The sequence below is a fragment of the Narcine bancroftii genome, chromosome 10 (assembly GCF_036971445.1).
Source record: "Narcine bancroftii isolate sNarBan1 chromosome 10, sNarBan1.hap1, whole genome shotgun sequence".
In the NCBI taxonomy this organism is placed as follows: domain Eukaryota; kingdom Metazoa; phylum Chordata; class Chondrichthyes; order Torpediniformes; family Narcinidae; genus Narcine; species Narcine bancroftii.
The window spans coordinates 18566096-18590254 of NC_091478.1; the positions used below are offsets into that span (position 1 = coordinate 18566096).

The 24159-nt window shown below is 40.1% G+C and overlaps 2 protein-coding genes and 1 long non-coding RNA gene across 5 annotated transcripts in view; 1 reads left to right on the top strand and 2 right to left on the bottom strand.

Annotated features, from left to right (window-relative positions):
* Positions 1-1210: 1210 nt before the first annotated feature.
* Positions 1211-4153, bottom strand: LOC138744239 (uncharacterized). The gene is made up of 2 exons (XR_011345384.1): positions 3860-4153; positions 1211-1668 (listed from the first exon to the last, which is right to left on the bottom strand). It is a non-coding gene; the product is annotated as an uncharacterized lncRNA (long non-coding RNA).
* dennd10 (DENN domain containing 10) lies at positions 4014-20962 on the top strand. 3 transcript variants are annotated; one of them, XM_069900067.1, is made up of 10 exons: positions 4014-4199; positions 8573-8769; positions 9872-9951; positions 12767-12915; positions 14260-14371; positions 14746-14846; positions 15089-15196; positions 17085-17179; positions 18365-18564; positions 20757-20962. In XM_069900067.1, exons 1-9 carry the CDS (start codon positions 4040-4042, stop codon positions 18533-18535), a joined length of 1173 nt encoding a protein of 390 aa, XP_069756168.1. In that variant the 5' UTR covers positions 4014-4039; the 3' UTR covers positions 18536-18564; positions 20757-20962. The 3 variants fall into 3 exon arrangements, with proteins under 3 accessions (XP_069756168.1, XP_069756167.1, XP_069756169.1); XM_069900066.1 differs by having other exon boundaries at positions 18365-20962; XM_069900068.1 differs by having other exon boundaries at positions 4124-4203; positions 18365-20962.
* The window catches only part of sfxn4 (sideroflexin 4), a 28923-nt gene continuing 24919 nt past the window's right edge, over positions 20156-24159 (bottom strand). Inside the window, exon 14 of the mRNA XM_069900069.1 lies at positions 20156-22610. Coding sequence (XP_069756170.1) covers positions 22533-22610 — 78 coding nt within the window. The 3' untranslated portion in view covers positions 20156-22532. The remainder of the gene's footprint in view (positions 22611-24159) is intronic.

A 24159-nucleotide genomic window follows, 5' to 3' on the forward strand; every position in this document is an offset into this window, starting at 1 on the left:
TATAACAGATATTTTGTTTTTGAGCCAAAATCGGTCACAATTTTTTTTTATAATGAGAATTTCACTTTACTTTTAATGCTGCATTTCTGTAAACAGGTCAAATTTGCTTTAAAGCAAACATATAACCTAAGACACTAATGATGATTGATCCAAACACAGATCTCTCATTGGAAAATGTTCAGTATTGCACAATTCTACCTTAAAGTATCTCATGGTTATACTTAAATAATTAAGAACATTATAAAAGAAAAACAGAAATAGGCTTTTCTGCTGTTTCATAAGATATTAATTGAGGTGATGTTTCACCTCATCTTAATTTTCCAATGTGAACCCGTATCCGCTAATACTTTTAATATCTAAATATCTGTCATTAATTTTTCAAAAAGCCCTGATGCGCGCGTGCGCGCGCGCGCACACGCACACAAACACACACACACACACACACACACACACAAAAAACACACTTTTTATTTTCACCCGAGTTCAAATGTGTTTTGGAAGATCAGGAGTTTATTTGGGAAAACTAATTTAATGAATAGAATTGATTTTTTTTTTGTCATATTGACTTAAGAAATATACACTTCCTGGCATTCAGAATCTGCGCCAAAGCAACATGCGACAAGCAAGAGGCTACTTTATGCATGTCTTGTACCAATCTCTTTGGCTTGGCTTCGCGGACGAAGATTTATGGAGGGGTAAATGTCCACGTCAGCTGCAGGCTCGTTTGTGGCTGACAAGTCCGATGCGGGACAGGCAGACACGGTTGCAGAGGAAAATTGGTTGGTTGGGTTTGGGTGTTGGGTTTTTCCTCCTTTATCTTTTGTCAGTGAGGTGGGCTCTGCAGTCTTCTTCAAAGGAGGTTGCTGCCCGCTGAACTGTGAGGTGCCGAGATGCATGGTTTGAGGCAATATTAATCTACAGTGCAGATTTATGGAGGTGTAGTGGTTATTCTGTTCTGCAGGAATAATGTTCCACAGAATGCAAGTTCAAATGTTGTTATGGCAAAAATAAAACTTGAATTCATTTTTAAAATAACTTGAAAGATAAAGATTAACAAATTAAATATATAAACACTAAACTTAAAATGGACAGGAAATATTATCAGATGCAAGAAGCACAGTTTAAATTTCGCATCATGTTCAGGTGTAGACCTGTTCATAATGCTGTACTGGTCTATGTTACGTAGAGACCAAAAACAAAAAAATCACAGTTTTGCTTATTTGTTTCTTTTCATTCCAAATTTTTAAGATGAACAAACAAAAAAGTTTCATGTTATTATATTGATATTTTAAAGGATTTTTTTGAGTCAGGACTTGCTTGGTCAAAATAATCACAGAGTGATACATTTGATATCTTTTCTTTCCTCTTTCTTCCTTGGGCCTGCGCAAAGGCAACAGCAACAACAGAGACAAAAGGTCAACTTTGTCCTTCGTGCACTGACCGGCATTTTTTCTCTGTCCCTCTTTAATGGGACATTAGAATGGTTCATTTCTCGTTTCTTTGCCGACACAACACCTGTTTGCAAAATTTTTTAAAAGTTTCTACTTCATGACGGGAAAAGCTGAAACATACTGTTCCTTGTGCGCCACGATCACCCGGAAAAATTGGTGGAGGCAGTGGACAGTGTTTCGTCAGAAAGATCCCATGTGGAAATATTCTCTGCATTCTCTGAGAAAAAAGCAGTTGAAGATATAACAGATGCAGAAAGACCCAAGTCAAGCAGCGGTGCAGTTGCAATGATAAAAAAAAACAGCAATGGCATAACAATAAGCTGCTTTCATTATGGAGCAGAAGTTCTAAAACCCGGAGGCCAGAAAGTTGGACCACCCGAGAATCTGGACCTTTCAAAAACTCTCAAAATGTAAAATTTAGCAGGCTTTTGTGTGCATGGGTAGGCGAGCACCACAGTTGCACAGCAACAAGTGACCAGAAGCTGCAAGTATACCATCCACAACCAGTGCAAAAGATGCAACTTAAGTTGTGGAATTGAACAAATGCATATTTACAGTATTTGTTTTTTGTACTTTGAATTTTATATGAAAATGTTTCACTAATAAACTAAAATTAATTAATTAATTTGTATGAAATAACTTCTGCTTTTATTTGTATAGAATATTTTATTTTATACTGTTCATTATATTCTTAAGTTTCATCATTGAGCATCTAAAACAACTTTGTTCACATTACACCAGTGGTTCTCCACATTTTTCAGTCAAAGGCCAACCTGGCTTCTAGTCAAACATGCCATGGCCCATTAGTGGTAATGACTGAGCAATAATTTCAAGTCAAAGGCAGCTGTGTAAGAAACACATCATTATCTAATTTGGAGTTTTACTTAATAATTTTAAAGAACAATAAAAACACTGCAAGCATACACTGACTATAAAATTCCCAATCAAAATCAATTAAACAGATCAACAATATGGTCAAACTAAAAACTCAAATGTATACAAAAAATAGATTGAATTTAAAACTAAATTTGATCTTCTCTCAACATACCCAGCTGAATGTCAATTTTACATCCATGGTGATAAATCTGCTTTTGTTTTTGGCCAACCAATTTAGATTATGAATTAGTGATAATATGGAATAACTTTTTTAGTTTATGTAACTGCCCATCATATCTTATTGAATTTACCCTTTTTGTTTGCATGTTAATAAAACCAATAAAAATATTTTAAAAAGAAAAAAAAAATCAAAGCTCAAACCCCTTTAAAGAGACCCCTGTTCCTGAAGTTTCTTAACCAGTTTTCACATCCTCAGAGGTCTGATAGGAACTGTGACTGAGTGCCAAGGGCCAAGCCACTTACATTGAGAGATGGACAGATGACCTCAGTGGCAGATTGCTCGTCACCCTACCCACAGTCACCAAGGAGGACCGAGAAAATCTCAGACCCTCTCTAACCTCAGAGTTGGGAAGCCTCTGTGACCCTCATGGAGACACATTGAATGGCCTGCCAATGGACATTTACTCTGTAAGCACTTGCAATTCAGAGAAATAATACATAAAGGGTTACCATTTATGGAAAAAAAAAATTCCATTGGACCCTCTTAATGCGTATTTGATTTTCACCAGTTTAATAAAGAAACTGATATCCTTAAAAGTGCTTGTCAATCTTTTTCAGTCTAAGGCCCACCTGCCTTCCGGCCTAACATGCCACGGCCCACTAGTGGCAATGACTGAGTAATATTTTCAAATCAAAGGTAGCTCTGTAAGAAACACACCTTTATCGAATTTAAAGTACAGGTACACAATCCTTTATCTGGAACCCTTGGGGGACAGTGTGTTCGGAATTTTGGATTTTTCTGGATTTCGGAAAGCCCACCCGAATTGTGGTGCCAATATCCACCCCCACCCTCTTCCAGTCGCCCGGCCGTCTCCCCCAACCGTGCTCCCTTGGCCACCCGGCAGTGTCTCCCCCAACCGCCGGTCGCCCGGCCGCCTCCCCCAACCGCCGGTCCCCACTTGCCGGATTTTGGAGCTTCCTGGATTTTAGATGTCCGGATAAAAGATCGTGTACCTGTACATTCAAAGAAGCCCAATTACTTTTTGATCAGCAAGCTGATGATGACTGCAGCTTGGGGTATTTTATTTAACATTTTAAAAGACCCAATGGAAACTCTGTAGCCCTCCAGTCAGGGACCATTGTCCAGAGGAATGGGTGAAGGGCAACCATTGTGTAACAGAGGACACCTATCAGACTTCCAGTCCAAGTGTTCATTATTTTAAAACCGAATTGCACACTCAACTTGTAGAGCAAAAAAATATTTAGGGTCTGGTCATACGTTGACTTGAACTTTTCTTCCTTTAGAACTGCTCCTTTTGATGAATGAAGCATGTTAAACTATCAAAATTTACCTGCTCTTTATTCCTCCTTAAATTTGAATGTTGGAATCCGGACCGACCCAATCCCAGAGCAGTCCGGGTTGGAGGACTTGGACTGTATCATTAAAAGCAGCAAATGGCAACACTAATTAAGGTGCTCCATGATGTCAGTGGGAAAAGAAGAAAGTGTCGGAGCTGCTGAGGGTCCCCAGCATGGTGTTTCTCCGGCGCGGTGGTCCCTCGGCGAATGCCCACGTCCTCCTGCTGCTGGTGACCCGGCGCAGAGCCGGCCCCCGGCAGGCGACGCAGTGCGCATGCTCCGGAGAGTGGGGCCATCATGGCGGCCGCGCCGCTGATGCTGGGCGTGGGGCTGGTCGGTAAGAAGGCTCAAGGTCGCCCGTCCCACCCTTTCCCCACCCACCCACCCCCCGCCGAGCCAGGTTCGAGTCCGTCCCGCCCCCCATTCCCCGCCGAGTCGCTCCACTCGAGGTCCATTGCGGTTCGACGGGGCGTTCCCGCTGCGCTCATTCGGCCCCGCCAAGCAGGCTGCGCCCAGGCTTTTGGGGCCTGCTGGAGCTGCCTGCAGCAGAAGCTACAATCCCCTACTCTCTCCAGCTTGAGAAATTTAAATTTCTGGAATGGGGGGGGGGTCCTTTAGAATCAGAATTCATGGTCTTGAAATTTAATGTTTTGTGGCAGCCAAGATGCACGGTTGGAGGCGATATCAGCGGTGGTCAATGTGGCAGGCACCAAGAGATTTCTTTAGGCAGTCCTTGTCCCTCTTCTTGCGTGCACCTCTGTCACGGTGGCCAGTGGAGAGCTCGCCATATAACAATCTTGGGAAGGCGATGGTCCTCCATTCTGGAGGCGTGACCCACCCAGCGTAGTTGGGTCTTCAGCAGCGTGGACTCGATGCTTGCGGACTCTTGCCAGCTCGAGTTCTTCGATGTTGGTGATGAAGTCACTCCAATGAATGTTGAGGATGGAGTGGAGACAGCGCTGATGGAAGCGTTCTAGGAGCCGTAGGTGATGCCGGTAGAGGACATTCATAGAAACCAGCTTAGAGCGATAAATTAAAACTGCATGAGAAATTCCCTAACCCTAAAAAAAAGTCAGGCAGCATCAATTCATTGATCATTCAGCAGTTTGATGGCAGCGGGGAAGAAGCTGTCGATGACATAAAATTGTAAAATGAGATTGAGGCGGGTAAGCGGTTCCCATTGGTGGGGGAGATTAGAACGAGGGGACATCGCCTCACGATTCAGGAATGTTTAGGACGGGGATGAGGAGGGACCGCTTTTCCCAGAGGGCGGTGAGTCTGTGGAATTCGCTGCCCATGGAAGCAGTGGAGGCAACCTCAGTAAATGTCTTTAAGACAAGGTCGGATCGATTTCTACCTGGTGGGGGATGTGAGGAAAGGCCTATCACCAGATCAGCCATGATCGCGTTGAATGGCGGAGCAAGCTTGATGGGCTGGTGGCCCACTCTTGCTTCCGTTTCTTATGTCCTTGTACTTACGACCATTACATCATTATCTTTGCTAATAAAATACACTGTTCGACTTGCTGAGTTTCTTCAGCGTTTCTGTTTTTACTTCATTCATGGTGTTTGAAGACTTTTGTGTTTTACTCCTGCAGAAACTATTTGTTTAGCAAAGGAAATCCATCCCCCAGGATCAGACTCCCAATTCATTCGGCTTGAACACAATGGGAGTAAACACACCAAAATGCTGGAGGAACTCAGCCAGTCTTTTCAGCATCAATAGGAGACAAAGATATATTGCTGATGTTTCTGGCTTGAGCCCTTCCTGAAATTGTAGTGCCTATAGCTTATCGTGCTTCACTCTAACCCCATTAGGAGACATTCAGTCTTCTCCATTGATGTGTTGTTTATTTCTTTCATGCAGCTGTTAGTCCACCCATAACTCCCTCCCCCCCCCCCCCCCCACACACATCACTTGGTATTCCTGTACTTATTCAATAAGTACTATTGACTGTCCATGCTATTTGAAGCTCTTTGTGATTTGCAGAGTTCTGAGCTTATAAATGTGGTTTCTTTTCAAAATATTAAGGCCACACGTTTAGTGTGGGCAGAACGGTTTGCACAATGGTTAATGCAATTCTGTTACAGTGCAAGTGATCAGGATTCAAATCCAGCTCTGTAAGGAGTTTGTGTCTACATAGGTTACCTCCGGGCGCTCTGGTTTCCTCCCAGTGTTCAAAGTGTTGCAGGTCAATTGGGCAGCATGGGCTCGTGGGCCAAAAGGGCCTGTTAACATGCTGTATGTCTAAATTAGAAATTAAATTTTCTCATCAAAATTTCTGTACTTAACCAAGAGTACCTATAATTTTAAATTTTTAAGATGCTTCTATGACACTATTACAGAAACATTTTATCCAATCTTGTCATTGAGTAGTTTTAAGGTAGAGTTTATGTGGCTTTAAGGTAGACATTCAACATCTTTTACCATGGGTGGGAGTAGCAAGCACAGAATACATCTGCAAAGTGAAGGGAGGGAAGTTTAGGGGAAACATTAGGTGTAAGTTTTTTTAAACAGATTTGTGGGTGCCTTCAATGCCTTGCCAGGGATGGTGGTGGAAGCTGAAACAATAGGGGCATTTTAGAGGTTTATGAGGTTTTTTTGGTTGGTATATATTTTGGTTGGCACAACATTGTGGGCCAAAGGTCCTGCCTTGTCTTGTAATGTTTATGTCCCCTTGGTATTTGTGAAAACTTGCTTTTTTTCGCAAATGAGGTGCTGTTCCATTCATTACAACATGCCTACAGTTCAAAAATTATTCTATGGTGCTTTCTGGTTCTGAAGGAGTTTAAACATGCAAATAAATCATTTTCCCATCAGTGCCATGAGCTACACAGCATGGAATGGGCTCTTCGGCCCAACTTGTCCATGGATACCAAGTTGGGTTGGTGAGCTCAAGCCCCTTCCCAGACCACTGATAGAGTTCTTGTTTGTTTTGGTGGGATTTCTTTTTAGAATTTTGGGGTTTTTAATTGCTATCAAATTTACAGTCATGTTTTACATATTACTTGTTTATTACCATCACTAACCTTTATCTTCACTGCATTGCTGTGCATCACCTACAACAAACAAGTTTTTGCTTGTCTCCATCTCCCCTCAACTCTGAACTCAGTTACAATATTCAAATCAGCCTGTAAATAAACTGCTTATGCTGGTATCTGGCATAATTGGTGTTGTGCAGTCAGGGAAATAGACCTTAAGGTCACTAAATCTGTGAAGACCTGAAGAACCCATTTACTCTAATCCATCATTAATCTCCTCTTATGCTCCACAAATTTCCATCGACTGCCCTCACATTCACTCACACATTGGGGACCGATTAACCTACCGACCATCATGCTTTTGAGATGCAAGAGGAAACCAAAGCACCTGAGGATACCCACGTGGTCATAGAGAGAAGGCACAAACTCAACCCCAGACAGCAATTGAGGTCAGAGGCTTGAATCTGGGTCACTGGAGCTCTGAGGAACTGCTCTACTGGCTGTGCCACTTTGCCAATGGAGTTTTAAATTTAAATTTAATTATTATTTACAACACAATAGAAGCTGAGTCCAGCCATTGAAACCTGTGCCAACCAATTATACTCAATTAACATATGTTTTTGGAGTGTGGGAGGAGCACCTAAGGAAAACCCATGCTGTTCATGGGAGAACATTCAGCTCCTTACAGCCACCAGATTCAAACTTAGATCACTGGTACTATGATATAATTCCACTAAATGCTATGCTAACGTGCCGCCCATGATCAATTTTCTTCCACATGAACAACATGAAACATAAAATGTGCAGATGCTGTGATTGTAGAAAAAACACCTAGAAATGCTGGAGGAAGTCAGCTGGTCTGACAGCGTCCATAGGAGGTACACGTATATTACCAACATTTTGACCTGAGCCCTTCTGCAAGGAATTAATTTTCTTCCACCGGAAACATCAACATTTTTTTTCCTACAGATGCTGTCTGACTGCTGAGTATTTCTTGTATTCCAGTATTTTCTGCAGTAGAAGATTGTTTGCAGAAACATTGAAATTATTATGGCCCATTATGATTGAACAAATGAAAATTCCTCTGCTTTTTTTCAGATTTTATTAGTATAGGGAAGGTAAAAAGCAAAGTATATTGACGTTGACAACCCAAGTGGCAAGGTTAATTTAAGGTAGAGAGACGTATAACCATTTACGGAGCGGAAACAGGCTACGTTGGCCTTTCGAGTCCACACCGGTTCACTCAAACAACTCCACTAGCTCAAACCTCCCGCTCTCCGCCAATAACCCTCCAACCCCTCTCCTCCACGTACACATCCAACTTTCTCTTAAATGACAGAATGGACCCTGCCGCAACTATCTCATTCGGAAGATCATCCCATTCTGCCACCACTCGCTGAGTGAAAAAGCCACTTCTAATATTTTTCCTAAAGTGTTGCCCCCTTACCCTTAACTCATGGCCTCTTGTTTCAGCCTCCCCTGCACTTGATAAGTTGTAAACTTCATTACAGCTGTGTATGAAAATTGAATTAATAATTTTTCCACTAATATTTCCAAATGTCAAACCATTGTCATCAACATTTGATTCTTGGCAAAAGATTTATTTTTAAAGGTGTGACCAAAAATGAAGAAATGTTGGCTCAAAGATGAATTTACTGACCATTAACCCTTTATAATTTTAGCATTGTTCTTCAATCTGATCACAGACATTGTATTTATACTTAGAGAAAGACACAAACGGCGATGCATTGTGGGTGTGGTGCTACCCTACCATTACAGCAGAACTCCGAGAGGTGCTTTTAAGGAAATGTTCGCTGACTGGTGAAAATGATGTCATTCACACCTTTGTCTTTGGCCAATTCAGAAGAACTTGGTATTATATCACAACCACACAAGTCCAAGATCCCACTGTGTTACCAAAGGTATGCAATATTATCCTGATTCATTTCAATATAATACAAAAGATTTTCCTTTCTATTGACTTAGTCTCAGAGGATTTTTGTTACCATTCAGATGAGGTACTGAATTGTTGACTGGTCACATGTACCAAGATTTAGTGAAAAGCTTTGTTTTGTGTGCTATCCAGGCAAGACAGCCCATAATTAAGTACACCAGATAGTGCAATAATAAAACATAAGTGCAGCATACTTGTATAGTGACAATAAGTGCAGGATATACTGGTACTAGGACAAAGAGCAGGAGACAGTGAGAAGTCTTTGGTAATCTATAGGTTAATTGGAATGTGATCGCAAAACTGCTTTATCATAATCAATGAATCTCAATTGAATATGTTTGCTGCCTAATTTGGTATGTCAGACATTCTTCTAAAGAATTTTATGGAAAAAAAATCTGAATATCGATGCTAGGAGTTAGATTCTTTTAGTGTCATTTAATATAACAGGAAATGTAGTGTTACACAAAATTTTCTAAAGTCTACTCTAAGGCAGACAAAGATTCACCATCAGCACAAATTTCCCGGCACCCCTTACTGTTAGATTAAGGGAAGCAAAAAAGAGTCCCCCAGAGTCTCTGAGTATCCATGGATTCGCCTCCAGATTGGATGTTGGCAGACAAAATAAGCATTGTAATTCCTATTGACATTAAGATGTGGGGCTAACTTTTCCATTCAAATGCTAACGGATTACAAATTTTGTTAGGGTTAGGGTTAGAGTTAAGTTTCCAGTTAACAATTCACCATGAATCGAGCACCTTAAATCTGAAAGTCCTTGAATAGAGAAATCATTGATGAATATATTCTTGTCCTTCTGCCAGTGCCTGAGTAAAGAAATTATTTCAAAAGGATAAATGTCACAACTAAATTGAGAAATTCCTAATGTACATTGGCCCCTCTTCCATGCTCTTTTGTAAATGCAACGTTATAAGTAATGTAAATACAGAACTACTTGCGACATTAGCTCTTCCTCCCAAACCCTGATCTATTTTACAGAAAACATGAGAATGGAAACATTGAACTTCCAGTAATGACACTCAACATTCATATTTTCTTTTTCATTGTTATCATAGGTGACCCATTTTTCTTTAGTACTCACGTCCAAAGATTTTAATCCAGAAAAATATGCAGCATTTGGCAAAGTGTTATGTCGGTAAGTTTTAAACTCCTCACTAATTGTGCGTATTAGGAAATCATTGTGAATTTTGCAAATGTTGCAGTCTTCTACTTTGCAGGGCACAATTCAGATTATGAATGGCTCGAGATCAAAAATAACAGAACATTTTCTTTACTGCAGTTGTGAAGGAAATAGTTGCAGCCAACTCGCACACATAAAAGTCCTAAAATAACAACAAGACAATAGTAGTCTACCCATGCCACCCTTTGGCGGAACACCCATTCGCCCAAAGCCAGGTTACTAGGTGGTGCTGCAAGATGTAAACACAGCCTAGCATAAAGATGAACAGGATATTTTAATTGTTCTTGGTTCATCAGCTGTTGTCAGCCTCACCTGCACTCTCCTCATGGATATTAGGCTATGACTTCAGAGTGCAAGTGTTATAACAGACTTCGTCGAGACAACAACAGTCATATTTATCCATTCAGATGTAAATACGGCATGGTTATCGTAGCAGTTAGAGCAACGCTGTTACAGCGCCAGCGATCAGGACTGTGGTTTGAATCCTGGGCCATTTGTACTGAGTTTGTACGTTCACCCAGTGTCTGTGTGGGTTTCCTCCGGGTTCCCTTCCACTATTCAAAATGTACTGGGGGTTGTAGGTCAATTGAATCTAATTGGGCAGCATGGGATTGTGGGCCAAAGGGTCTGTTACCATGCTGCATGTCTAAATTTAAAAATAAAATTTTAAAAATATTCAATAGATTTATATCAGAAAATAACATATGGTATATGATTATTTGAAATAAGGAATTTGGCAAATGCAATAACAGCAGGAGATGGTAGTGATTTAGGTCTAATGTTTCTTAAAGCTTTTTACCGGTAAATTTTCTTTGAGCTCAAATCATCGATGCTTTGATGGACTATAATTGAGATTAAGGGGGGGGCATAGTAATCATTTTGTGTTGCTCTGCACAGAATCTGTGCAACTGTACATGACAGCCCTGCCAACTATTCACGAGCTTTGTTCATTCTATAGTAGATTTACTTGGAAGCAGCAGCAAGTAAGACTTTCATTGAATCTATCCATTGTTCCCTTATATATAACAATAACTCATTAATTCATCATGTTCACATACAATGACATTGGTAGTAGAAGTCCAAAAATCCAAACTGCTAGGTGATTGGATTGGTCCAGATTTTTTGATTTTCCAGATTTTGGGGCGGTACTTTTAAAATTCATATTTAAGGAGGAATAAAGAAGAGATGAACAGGTAAATTTTGATACTTCATTCATTAGCAAATATAGCATCTTCATTGATCAAAACAAAGAGTTTTAAAGAAAATTAAAGTCAACAAGCATGGTCGTTTGTTGTTGTTGCGCATCTGTGGTGTTTATGCATGCACACAAAAGGGCGCTAAATTTAAAAAAAGGTTTGAGAGTTTTGAAAAGTCCAGATTCTCTGGCATCTGGATTTTTGGACTTCTACTGTATATGCAGGAGGTTTAGTTATTCTAATGAAGTATTGAATGATTGCATGCAAGTTTTTTTAAAAAAAAAAGGTAGATAGGAGTCAGAAAGAAATCAACAATACTTAACTTATTCATTCAAGTGATAACAGAACATTGAAATAGGCTATGAGAGAACAACAGAATGCTGAAAAATCTGAGTAGGTCAAGTGCCATCTATGAAGGGAAAGGGTGTAAGTTGACCTGATGCAGGGTCTTGACCTGAAACATTGACTGACACCTTTTGCCTCCACAGATGCTGCTTGACTAACTGAGTGTTCTGAAATATGAATGTCTCCAATGCTGTGATTCTAGTAAAAACATAAAAATGCTGGAGGAACTCAGTACCTTGCGAGACCTGCTAAGTTCCTCCAGCATATTTGTGTTTTTTTTTAACTCCATGTTCTCGTCTGTAGTCTCTATTGTTTTCAAGTTGTAAGAGAGAGTTATTGAAGCACTTATTTGGAATTGGGTGATTAGGTTTTGGGATAAACTGCCTGATTGGGAGAGAGTTGTAGGACTTTTACAAAGAAAATTGGTTGAGTACGTGAAGGAGAGGAAAAAAAAGCCGTGAATGTTTGGAAAGACTGGAATGCGAGTTCTTCAAAAGATCTGAAGCAGATTCAATGAACAGGAAAACCTCCTCTTTAGTATTCTAGCATTTGGTGTTTTGTGGTTGAAGAGGAAGTGCGTTATTGATAAAACAGTTTGAAATGCACTTCTCTGGTAATTATAATTAAGCTCAATATCAAAGTCAGTAACTTAAGCCTGAAAATTAATGGCCCTTTGGCAATTTAGAAACCTGGAAGCTCCTGAGAATGGTTCTAATTTCAAAGTAGCCTCATTTGAATGAGAGAATGTAGTATCTTTTTGTATTCCACCAGTCATTTTGACAGCAAATATATATTCTGTGGAATTACAGTACAACTCCGATTATGTGAAATGGTCGGGACCTGGTCCATGTTGGATAAATGTTTTTTAGAGAACTGATCATTTTTTAAAAACAGCCCAGTAACAATAGTAACAGTGTTTAAACAACTAAAAAACAAAGGAAGGCTTTTTAAGCATTAAAATGTTTAATTCTCACAAAAAAAATGTTGTCTGCCGCTGATCATTGACACTTCCCCACTGAGGCGCTGCTTGTGCCAGCTGCCCGATGTCCCCAGTGAATTCGGCTCCAAGAAAAATGAGGATTTCTGATTTGTTTCGGATATCCTCATTTATCCAAAATGTTTAAAAAATTCCGATAAATAATTTTGGAGAATCTGATTTCGGATAATTGGAATTGTGCTGTAACTGGTCAATGTAATTGCCAAATTTAATAGCTTTGATTTTTCTGAAGGATGTACATGAAATATGGTAATCCAGCCAGAATAATGGAAGGTTACATTTCTGTTCTTACAAATGGCATCTGGGAAACTGAAGAGAATGGGTCATTTTTGACAAAGGACTATGACGCTACAAAGGCATATCTTGCTGGATCCATCAAAGGTAACACAGTAGCTAATGGTAAGCGTAAGGCCTTACCTAAAGCATAGATGATGAGGACATTGAAAATTCTGTAACACCAGACTGTACTACATTGAGTCAGATCATCTGACCCACTCCAGCTTGTATGGTCTCTAGTCTCCAACTCAGCACCTCTGGGGCTCTCTCGACCCACCTTTGGGGTCTTTGGTCTCCATGTCAGTCACTCTGATACTTGGCTTCTCCCTATCCAATCCCAGACCCCACATTATCTGCTTCTGCAGTTTGCCCTCTGAACCAAGGTTAAAATCCATAAATTAGAGCGATGAATGCAAAGTACCAAACGATTTGTGCTGATAAAGTAACTGAGATAAAGCACTCACATCATCATTTTGATGAGGGAAAAAGTGATGATTAAGTTGTTTCCCCCACAAGAATGATGTATTTTGTGTTATCACATTTAATTACATAACATATTTTTGCTCCCTCACCACCACCATTCTTCCACATTTCTCTTAATGTTTATTCAGATGCCTGTCTGCTTTTTGTTTATAGCTTGAAGAAGTGCTCAGGCCTGAAACGTCAGTAACTTTCTCTGAACGCTGCAAGACCAGCTGAGTTCCTCCAGCATTTACTGTGTGCTTTTACTACAATCACTGCGTCTGCAGACTTCTGTGTTTAACTCCCTAATTTTGTCTGTCTTGTCTGCAATTCAGCTACAACTTTTTGAAGTTTTGCAGCATCTAATGAATTGGCATGGTTGGCGTAGCAGTTAGTGCAATGCCTTTACAGGGGTTTGTACGTTCTCCCCGTGTCTGCGTGGGTTTTCTCTGGGGGTCTCTAGTTGCCTTCCACCCTCCAAAAACGTACTGAGGTGTAGGTAAAGTGTAAATTGGGTGGCATGGACTCGTGGGGCTGAATTGACCTGTTACAGTGCTGTATGTCTAAAATAATTTAAATTTAATTTTGAATATGCATTTACAGATGTAAATTCCACCTTTAGAAAACAGAGTGATCAGGTTTCCAAAATAACTCCATGCCAAACTCTTTGCTCAGGATTGTTGAGACTCTAGATGAGGCTCAAACCTGGGATTACCTTGGAAGATTTACATAATTCTCAGTTTGGTCTCCCTAACTATTTAGTGTTTTAGATAAACAAATCTTCTCTTATGGTTAAAAACACAATGCTGGAGAAATTCAGCAGGCCAAATAGCAATACTTTATATAGATAACCAATGTTTTGGGGTTGAACCCTTTGTCAATGTATGAGCAAGATGGAGACAGGTATCTCAATAAAATAATCTTCTATTATGGTGCAAGATAGATGAGAAAGGTTTTGTTTTCAATTAAATGCATTTTTCTTTCCAGATGTAGTGAAACAATTTGGAATGGAAACTATAATTCTGTACACGGGACTGATGCTGAAGAAGAGGATCGTGGTCTACCACCCTCACATTGAAGCTTTGCAGGAATTTACCAGGTAAAAGCCACATGCTTGGGATAAATAAGGGCAGGCTGTGCTTTTCATTTTATATTTCATACCATATAAACTTCCTCTTTTTTGCTGTTGGAACCATTTAAGATATTTTGCTAATATCTATCCCTGGACATTCAACTTTTCTTGCTAACCTCCATTTTAATAGTCAATGCTGTGGCACTCCAAATGGAGAAGCCTAAGTAAAAACTAATAGACAGGACATTCTTGAAGATAATGTTTCTGAATCTTCAGATAAAACAATGGGATTAAAATAACTTTATTCTTCAGTAAACCTGGTGGTTGACACTTAAAGGCATTGCAAATATCTTGCATATCTTTGCTTGATAGTCATTTTACTTTTTTATTTTGTATTCCAGGACTTTGCCCACATTAATTTGGCACAGGCAGGATTGGTCCATACTCCATCCATGCATACACTTAAATCAAGATGAACTGAAGGCACTGAAAACTTGCACTGGTAGGAGTATATTTTCAAATTTGAACCAAATATTTTCCAATAGAAAATCCAATTTTTTAACACAGTCCCATAAAAGAAAAATTTCATTTTATAAATGTGAGATATTTTAAGGTGACTTCAAATTTCTAACTGTCCATTCATCTGGCAATAATGATGTTTTTTTTTTTCTCTCTCTCTATAATGGATAATAAACATCCCAAGCCTTTTGAGACAATTCTAACAGCTTTTTTCATTTCACACAGGTTACGTGGCTGGTTTCACAGACTTAAAGGTCACTGACCGGCCAGACCTCTACGATGTGTTTGTGAATCTGGTGGAAAGTGAACTCACAATCATGACCCATGCTAAAGGTATCATTAACATTTTGAATATGCAGTAATGTTCTTGTTTCAATGGAGGCCTATTTCCCATCTACCCTGTGCTCATTAATCTTCTCTGGCTCCTGGATGAAATTTTGCCTTCATGTCCCCTCATGACCTCTGTAACCTCTTCCAAATCTATTTCATCGGTTCCTATTTTTCCATTGGTGCATTCCCAGGTTTTACTTTGTGGCCATGCCTTTAATTACTAACCTCTGCATTCTAGAATTACCTCCCGAAAGCATTCAACCTCTCTTGATGTAAGAAAAATAGAAGGTTATGGGCTGCAAAGTTGGAAAGAATTAGATTGATGCGGATTAGGTTTATGTAGGTCGGCACAACTTTGTGGGCTCGTATTGTGCTGTAATGTTCTATATGTGTACTCTCTCCTCTTTTACAATCTTCCTTAAAGCCTTCTTCCTTAATTCAGTCGTTAAACCTGGTTCAACATTGCATCATATGCTTTGGTGCAAATGGTGTTCAGTCGGCTTCTCTCTTGCCAAGTTTTACCCTGTTGAAAGTTCCTCATGAGGTACAAACCACTATTGTCATTGGATAAAGTGGGATTAACATTTTCTGTCACAGTGGAAATATTAAATTTTCTGTTTGAGATTTTATTTTTTGCTGAATAGAGCATTTTAAATTAATTAAACTTTTAAATTCAAATAGGTACAGTTTTGTTCTTTCAGCGAATGAAGCATTTTGAACCTTGTGAATTTGGCATAGAAGAAACATACTGCTATGATACTAAAATATGTTGGCTCAAGTATGATTTATTTGTTAGCTGATGCTATAACCTTTTAATGTTCACAAAAATTGCATTGCTTTGGGTTTATTCAATTCCTAGTTAGAGATGCAACAATAACCGTCAATGTGAAGAAGATCACAGAAATGGAAGTTTTGTTTTTATTTAACTACATGCATGATACTGCACGTGGAGATAGTGGTAAAGGCAAATTCAAGCATTCATTTCAAGAGGAATAGAATATAAGAGCAGGGAGGTGATGTTGAGGCTTTATAAGGCACTGGTGAGACCTCACGGAGTACCGTGAGGTCATTTAATAAAAGATGTGCTGACATTGGAGAGGGTTCAAAGGAGGTTCACCAGGATGATTCCAGGAATGAAAGGGTTATCATCTGAGGAGAATGACAGAGGGGATCTTATTGAAAGGCATGGATAGAGTAGATGTAGAAAGGTTGTTTCCCATGGTGGGCGAGTCAAGAACAAGAGGGCACAACTTCAGGATTGAAGGACGTCTACTTAGAACAGAGATGTGTAGGGAATTCTTCAGCCAGAGAGTGGTAAATCTGTAGAATTTGTTGCCACAGGCGGTTGTGGAGGCCAGGCCAATGGGGGTATTTAAGACCGAGATTATTAGGTTCTTGATTAGCCAGGGCATGAAAGGTTATGGGGAGAAAGCCAGGCAGTGGGGATTAGTGAGAGAAATGGATCAGCTCATGTTTAAATGCCAGGGCAGACTCAATGGGCTGGTGGTCTTATAGTCTTATGATACGCTTTACCATCCAATGTCATGCACATCCTTTAGCATTTCACTGTCACACTTTGTTGGCGATAATCATTTTATGAATTTTTTATGAACCTCTTATCTGTGAGCCTGTGCTCTTCCTACTGCCCTCTCCTTCCCCCCCGCTTTTGTTCAGGTGCTTGCCTGTTTTTGCTTATTCCTGATGAAGGACCCATGCCTGAAACGTTGGTCACCCATTACTTCCTATGAATGCTGCGTGACCTGGTGTTTGTGTATTGCAATGAATCATTTGACTTAAAGCAAGCACTCTCCTGGAATATGGCGAGCATGTTATGATGTTATTATCAATATCTTGATGGAAATATTGAACTATTTAGCTCTTTCTCTCATAGAAGCAATGACAATGGGAAAACTGCACAAGGATATTGGACAACTCATTGTCCAGTCAGCTGGTGACCCTGAGAAATCAGATGCTCAAGTGATTAAGGTAATTATGTGAGACTGCGTAATTTTCAACAGAACTTTCAAAAGTCTACAATAATAATAAAAAGGTTTATAATTTTATTCCTTGATAGACAGTATTGCAAGAAGTGATCCATTTGTATTAGAACTTTATTTTTTGCATGCTATTTTTTTCCCCTCTTCTAAAAGCATTAAACCTTCTGCTGGGTTTAATGATGTGTGTTTGATGCACTCATTTTGGCATTCGAAGGGAACGAAAAACATAAGCCGCAGAAGGTCACGTGACCCCTTGAGCACATTCCACATTCAATAAGATCATGACACACTCTGTGGCTAATGTTCCCTTTGGTGCCTGATCCCTTGATTCTTTTAGGTCCCTCAAATATTGTTGCTCTCATTCCTGAATGCACCCAATGAATAAGCATCCACTCCCTCTGGGGCAGAACCACAGAACACTACAGCCCGGAAACAGATCTTTCGGCCCGTCTAGTCCATGCCAAACTATTATTCTACCAAGTCCTAATGACCTACGCAATGGAACAGAACCAAAAAAACTTTCCAGTCCTGTGTGGCAGCTTCCTTATCCTCATTTTAGGGCCATAAGGCTGAGGAGTAGAATTAGACCATTCAGCCCTTCAAATTGTGGGTGATGTATTTTTCCTTTCAACACCATCCTCTGCTTTAAATAAACCCAATAACTTGGCCTCCACAGCCGTTCTGTGGCAACAAATTCTACAGATTAACTACCATCTGAAGAAATTCTCCTCAGTTCTGTTCTAAGAGGCTATTTCTGGGCTCTGCCTCCCAGTACCTTTTCTATCGATTGTTTCTCAAAATCAATAATTATGCTGGACGTCAAGGTGATAGCACACTCAATGCTAAGTCTTGCCTTAAATCGCATTGATATTCTTACACTTCCTGGAGACATTGATGACAATGAGGTCATGAACAGGAAGCCATGGTGTCTTTCAGTTTAGGGCATTGACATTAACTGTGACTCGCTTATCGATTTCCCAGTCAAGATCGTATACAGCAGCACTGTTTGAGATTGAAACCTCAAGCTTTTCTGTTATGACTTGGTTGCAGACCAACTGCACTTCAGTATCCAAATATGGAGCTGAAGATAAAGTTTTAAACAAAGGATGACAATAATAAACACCAGATTTACTCACACTTTGATGGTGATTTCAATCTCCTTTGTTCCTTCCAGGAGATTTCACAGAAAACAAAGGAAATATTGGCTAATTTAGCCTCCCTGGCACCAGATGAGGAGGGGAAATCCAAAATCACTCTGGAGATGCTAAAGGAGCGACGGTTCCCACCAGCAACCGAGAGCTTTGTGTACCACTTGGCAGCTGCTGAGCAAATGCTGCAGATCTGACTACTTCAAGAGTGTGAGCTCTCTTTCAGGTAACTGGACCAAGGTGAATCCTCGGAGAGGCACCATCTGATCCAGCAGCAATGATAGTGAATGAATATATGATTAAAATTGAATATGCACAAGGAATTACATCTGGCTTCCCAATAATTAAGGTGTATGGATAGCTATTGATTTTCCAGAAAAAAACATTTCTGTTGAAAGAACTGAGCACTTTCTGCTGTGATCAAAAAGAACATTTTCTTCTGAAGCCTACAAAGTTTGTAACGTCTTAAAGCCTTCCAGCAGCTCTCTCCCTGGTCACTGTCAAGTACGTGAATTCCACTACTAAGTCAGTTGGAACCCTGACCCGCAACACTCTCCCCTTCAGCCAATCACACGGAAGAAAGACCTTCAAACTGTAATGGCAGTGCTGCCACTGGTACAGACCCTGGAAGAGCAGGGAGTGGAGACACAGCGCTTCCCTACGGGGTCCTACTGCCTATCCTACTACTGACAGCTCTGTAGGTGTGAGCTCAAGATGGTGCCTATTATGGCAGCAGCAACGAGGGATTGCAGACTCTGGTAAAGCAGAGGACTGGCGCAGGGCACCAGAGAATAACCCCTGTTTGAGAAGGAGAAGCAAAGGAGATGGTGCTAACGGACAGTGAGTGGCAGACCAGTGAAGGGCTTTATGGCTGAAGAACACACAGACAGCGGGCCGTTGGTGACTCAAGGTGAGGAACCCACGCAGGCTGCCAGCTGCTGGTGACATGCAGTCAAGGGACTCTCACCCAGCTGTGGACTGGCTCAAGTCTGGCTGAAGGGGTCAATTCTTAATTATGCTGGTCCAGTATTTCTAAACTTAAAACATTTCTTTTGGAACAAAAGTTCCACAAATTATTATGAACTAAGTGAAAAGTTATCGCCTCTGAAATTATGCCTTTGAACAATTTTAGTTACCAGCAACAAGGAATCCTCTTTCTAACCATTTGCCTGTCACTTACCTCTCCACTATTCAACCTCTCCCAAACCCATGAATTGGAATTGTTGGTATTTTTTAAGCTTATAACTGGGTGCTAGTCCTACCTAGCACAAGAGGGTTTTTGTGTAGGAAGGGGAAGCTAGATTAGCATTTGAAGGGAAAAGGTACACAATGTTACATTAGTACAAAAAGTTTAGGAGAAACTCTGCATCCATAGGAGGTAATGTGTGATCTGCTGAGATTCTCCAGCACTTTTGTGAAGGAGAATTATCTGCAGCCAGCATCTTGATTTTCTTGTTTAAGAACATGAACAAGGGTGGATTGTGGAGGATGTTTATATGGAGCAGGGAGGCGAATCCATGGACATTTGATGACTGAGGGGACTCTCTTTTGCTTCTCTTTCTCTGACTGTAAGAGGCACTTCAATCAATTTCTGCTGATGGCAAATCTGTGTACCTTACAGCAGACAAAAACAAATTGTGTTGTCATGTTGCACTGTCTTTATCACATGACAATAAATTTAATCTTGAAATCGTACAAATGGACAGATTGGCCAAATGGCATGTTACCGTACTGTAAATCCTGTGTTATTGTGGATCAGAGCTAGACATTTTCTGAAATACTGTATACAAATGTTAATAGTAGAGACCACAAATGTCTTGAGGATAATAAATGGTTTTAATGTTGATGTGGTTTGATGTATGGATATCCTGCCATTCAAACAATGTTTAGTTTTGGATAACTATACAAGAATCATATGAAACTGAGTACTGTGTGCATTTAATAATTCCATCATGTGACTGGGAAAATAACATTTAAAAAAGAATTCTGCTTTTCAATATGGTCAGGTTTTGAGAAAAAAAATAATCGTCTTCTGAACTTGCTAATTTCTTTTTATTTTTGCATGGTTATACTTGCTTTTGTAAATGAGCTTTTTCCATTAAAACAATGGTATTGTTGACATGAACAGAACCATTTCAAGTAGAAATTACAGCAAATGTGTGAAAATTGTTTATGTAACACATTACACGTTACTTCCATCTTTTGAACCAAGCAGTTGCACATTTGCCCTAAGTATTTAAATGAAATGGTATTTTGTTCCTTTTCCATTTCTAGTGAGATAAAATGAATCGATTTTTAAAAGAAGAACCTGGTTTTTCATTCAAGACTAATATTCTTCCAACTTTTCATTGAATGGTAAGTTTTGCGGTTTGTACCGCGAATCACGTCCAAAAACTCATTCTTCCACTCTCTTTCCAGGCTCTTCAGGAAGTGGTGGTCAATTTTTGATGTTAGCTTGACATGATGTCCCCACACCAATACTTCTCACTCATTAACATCAAGTGCAATGACTGTGGAAAAAGAACTTGGAAAATCCTTTGGAAAATTATTCTCACAAATTTATAGAAAACCAGTGGGGTAGCTGAGTCAGAAGCACATGATGGAAATAAATATAATTCATATTACATTGTGATCATCCCAATCAACTCGGAGAAATAATCAAGCAAGCATTAAATAGTTAGATGCTGGAAAATAATGTAGCAGTTGGAATACAAAGAAAATACTAATGTATAGATCAGGGGTAGTCAACCTTTTAATTTTTAATCTTTAGACATACAGCACAGTAACAGGCCATTTCAGGCCACGTGTACATACTAGGAGTGTAGGTTAATTGGGTACCACGGACGCATAGGCCCAAATGGCCTGTTACTGTGCTGTATGTCTAAATTAAAAATGTAAAATTAGAAGGTTGGCCACCCCTGGTATAGAGCTATATAGGAAGATTACTGTTTTGCGTTGGCTCATTTCCTGTAATTTTACCATGGTTCAGATACACTAAAGATGAAAAGTAAACTGCAGATACTGATTCTGATGTTTACTTGGACAAAGAGGGGCTGCTAGCTGGTCTAGGCTACTTTCAAGTTAGTTTGAGGCAAAATTAGTACAGGAGAATTTATCCTGTGTCTTTAGAAGTCCTTCACCAGATCCATTTCAGGCTAGAAATTTAAGTATGTTTATTGTTAGAATACATAATGGATGATCATTTCTCCACATGACTAATGGTACAAATTAGCTTTGAGATATTTTGATATGAAGACCTGACTTTCTGCATTTTGGCTACATAGTCTATCAATAATATTGACAATGATGTGTTGACTGTACGTGGGGATTCAGAAGCAGGTCATTGGTTCAAAGAGGATGAGCCAAGATCAGATGAGTACTTGGCAGTATCCCTCCAGTTGGAAAAAGGGGAGGAAAGGATTCAAGAGGGAAGCCTTTAGGAATTTAGTGAATGGTAAACCTTTCTACTGCTCTCTGCAGATGGGAATTGCCCAAGGCCCATATTCACTAAAGAATAGGTAGGAAATGTTGCTCACTATGTCAGATGCTTTCAGGCAGACATCATCCTCCTGTAAGCATACAGGAAAAAATGCTCAGTAAGTTATGAAATATACCGAAGAGTTTGGTGTTGATCTACACTTGCAAAACAGAGGTGAACATTTTAGTACAGCTGTGAATGCCTCTCATAACAGGGTGGGGATCAGGCATGTACACTGCACTATCACTACCCAGTGACTTCCATTGGATGTTGATCGAGATGATTGGAAATGTGATGTCTCCCTGGTAGAATATCTGCCAAAACTGATCCTGTCACATGAACTCTGCTCACTCCGACCAGTATGAGAACTCCATGCATGGGAAGTCACTATCTCTATGAGTGCACGATAACAGACATACCATCACAATGAAAGTTGTCTTAATTTATAAAGCATCATTATGAACAGAAAAGTCCAATCTCTGGTTCTCTGACTTGTGCATTGGAAAATAAAACATACCACTATTTCAGCAAGAAACAAAATATTGAAATGGAATATCACAAATCATTTCAGTATTTTGCACTGATTATTTAAACATATAACCAGTAAGTCAGATGTTCAATGTTTAGAATTCTGAGGTACATGTTTATCTAAGATGCTGATGACAAGTGATCATCGTGCAAGTAGCAACTGAGCCATCTGATTCTGTGGCCCTCTTTCACAACCCTTTATTGTAGTAAAGTTCATCTTCTGTCGTGGCGGATTGAATCAAAGGTTCTAATTTGCTCCTGTTGACCTGAAATAAAAATACAAAAATATTCTGCTTTCCAGACTTTAGAAAGGAAGAAAACATATTTTGTTGCAGGGTACAATTTTAACGGTTTTCTTTTTGTTAAGATACAGCAGTCTCCATTCCAGACCCTTATTCAGGATTGTGTACACACTTCCAAGGGCACTTGAGAGGTTTTAGTTAATGCCTGCCCCTCAATTTGAACAGGTGGAGAAGGGGAACATCTGCAGTTTATTGGATGGGTGTCGGCCTAACTCAGACCTTCCCTTTCCATAAGGAATACTGAAATCTGTATTGTTATTCAAAAATATCAATACAAAGAAAGGATCAAACTTGAGAGTTCCTCAACCCTGAAAACAACAATAGCAATGAAGTGACACAGAGAGAGCCATTCAAGCGGACATCCCATTTCTAAATTTGCAGACTTCACTCTTCAAACTTAAATGTCCAAGTGTCTACATTATCCTCCCTGTCCTGCACAATCCAACCCAAACACTACGCTTGAGACCCACAACCAGAAGGCACTCAAAGCAAGCCAGATTCAACTTTTCTGACTGCCTCAAATTTTCCTTTCCTTACTGGATGAGAATGTCACACAAGGATTGAGGGCCTGTCCAACTTTCAAATCAGCGCGGGGCATTCCTGACCCCTATCAGATCATGTGTTATTAAATACATAATGTTTGTACAGATTTCTCAGATTGGCTGTAGATTTGACATTAACTTTTTTTTTTAAAAAGAGTTACTAAAGATTATTTTTCACTCCTAGAATAAACATTGGACATCCCTTCATTCAGGTTGAGTTAGGCTCGTTTTCAATCACCCCTCTTTCTCCACCCATATTGTTGGTGAACATCAGTGGTTTTTTTCTGTGCAGGGCCCTGTCTTTGGAGTTGCCAATAACTTTAGCAGCAACAGCAGTGGGAATAAGAGGGTAAAAGCAGCAAATTTCCCATAACAGGACAAAAACAGGATTCCCCTTGTCCTCACCTACTGCTCCACCAGCCTCTGCAACCAACATATTATCCTCCATAATTTCCTTCACCTATGACTTGATCCCACGACCAGACACAGCTTTCCCTTTCCTTCTTCCACAGGGACCACTCCCACTTTGACTCCTTCATCCCCCTCCCGGCACCTTCCCCCACGACCACGGCGCAGGCCACCCCTGCGCACACACCTCCTCCAATCGGGGCCCCAAACAGTACTTCCAAATGAATTCACATATGAATCTGCGGGAGTTATCTGGTGCTCCCGCTGTGGCCCTTCTGTACATCAGGAGAGACTGGACCGGATGGGGAGATCGCTTCATTGCGCACCTTTTCTCCATCTTCATCAATGACAGGATATCCCAGAAGCCAACCATTTCAATTCTGTGCCCCACTCCTGCTCTGACATGTCTGTCCATAGCCAAACAAAGGCTGTCTGTAACACCTAATACTCCATCTGGGCACTCTTCAACTGCATTGCATTACACCAACATCTTTGGTTTCTACTAGCCTACTCCCCATTGTCCCTCTCTTCCCCATCCCTGTCTTCTTTCCTCCAGCTCTCCC

Excerpts from the sequence above, each read along its gene's own strand:
- dennd10 (XM_069900066.1), top strand. The coding sequence starts at position 4,040 with ATGGTGTTTCTCCGGCGCGGTGGTCCCTCGGCGAATGCCCACGTCCTC. Across the intron at positions 4,200-8,572 it reads TGATGCTGGGCGTGGGGCTG|AGAAAGACACAAACGGCGAT; the intron begins GTCGGTAAGAAG and ends ATTTATACTTAG. Across the intron at positions 14,372-14,745 it reads GCTTTGCAGGAATTTACCAG|GACTTTGCCCACATTAATTT; the intron begins GTAAAAGCCACA and ends TTTGTATTCCAG.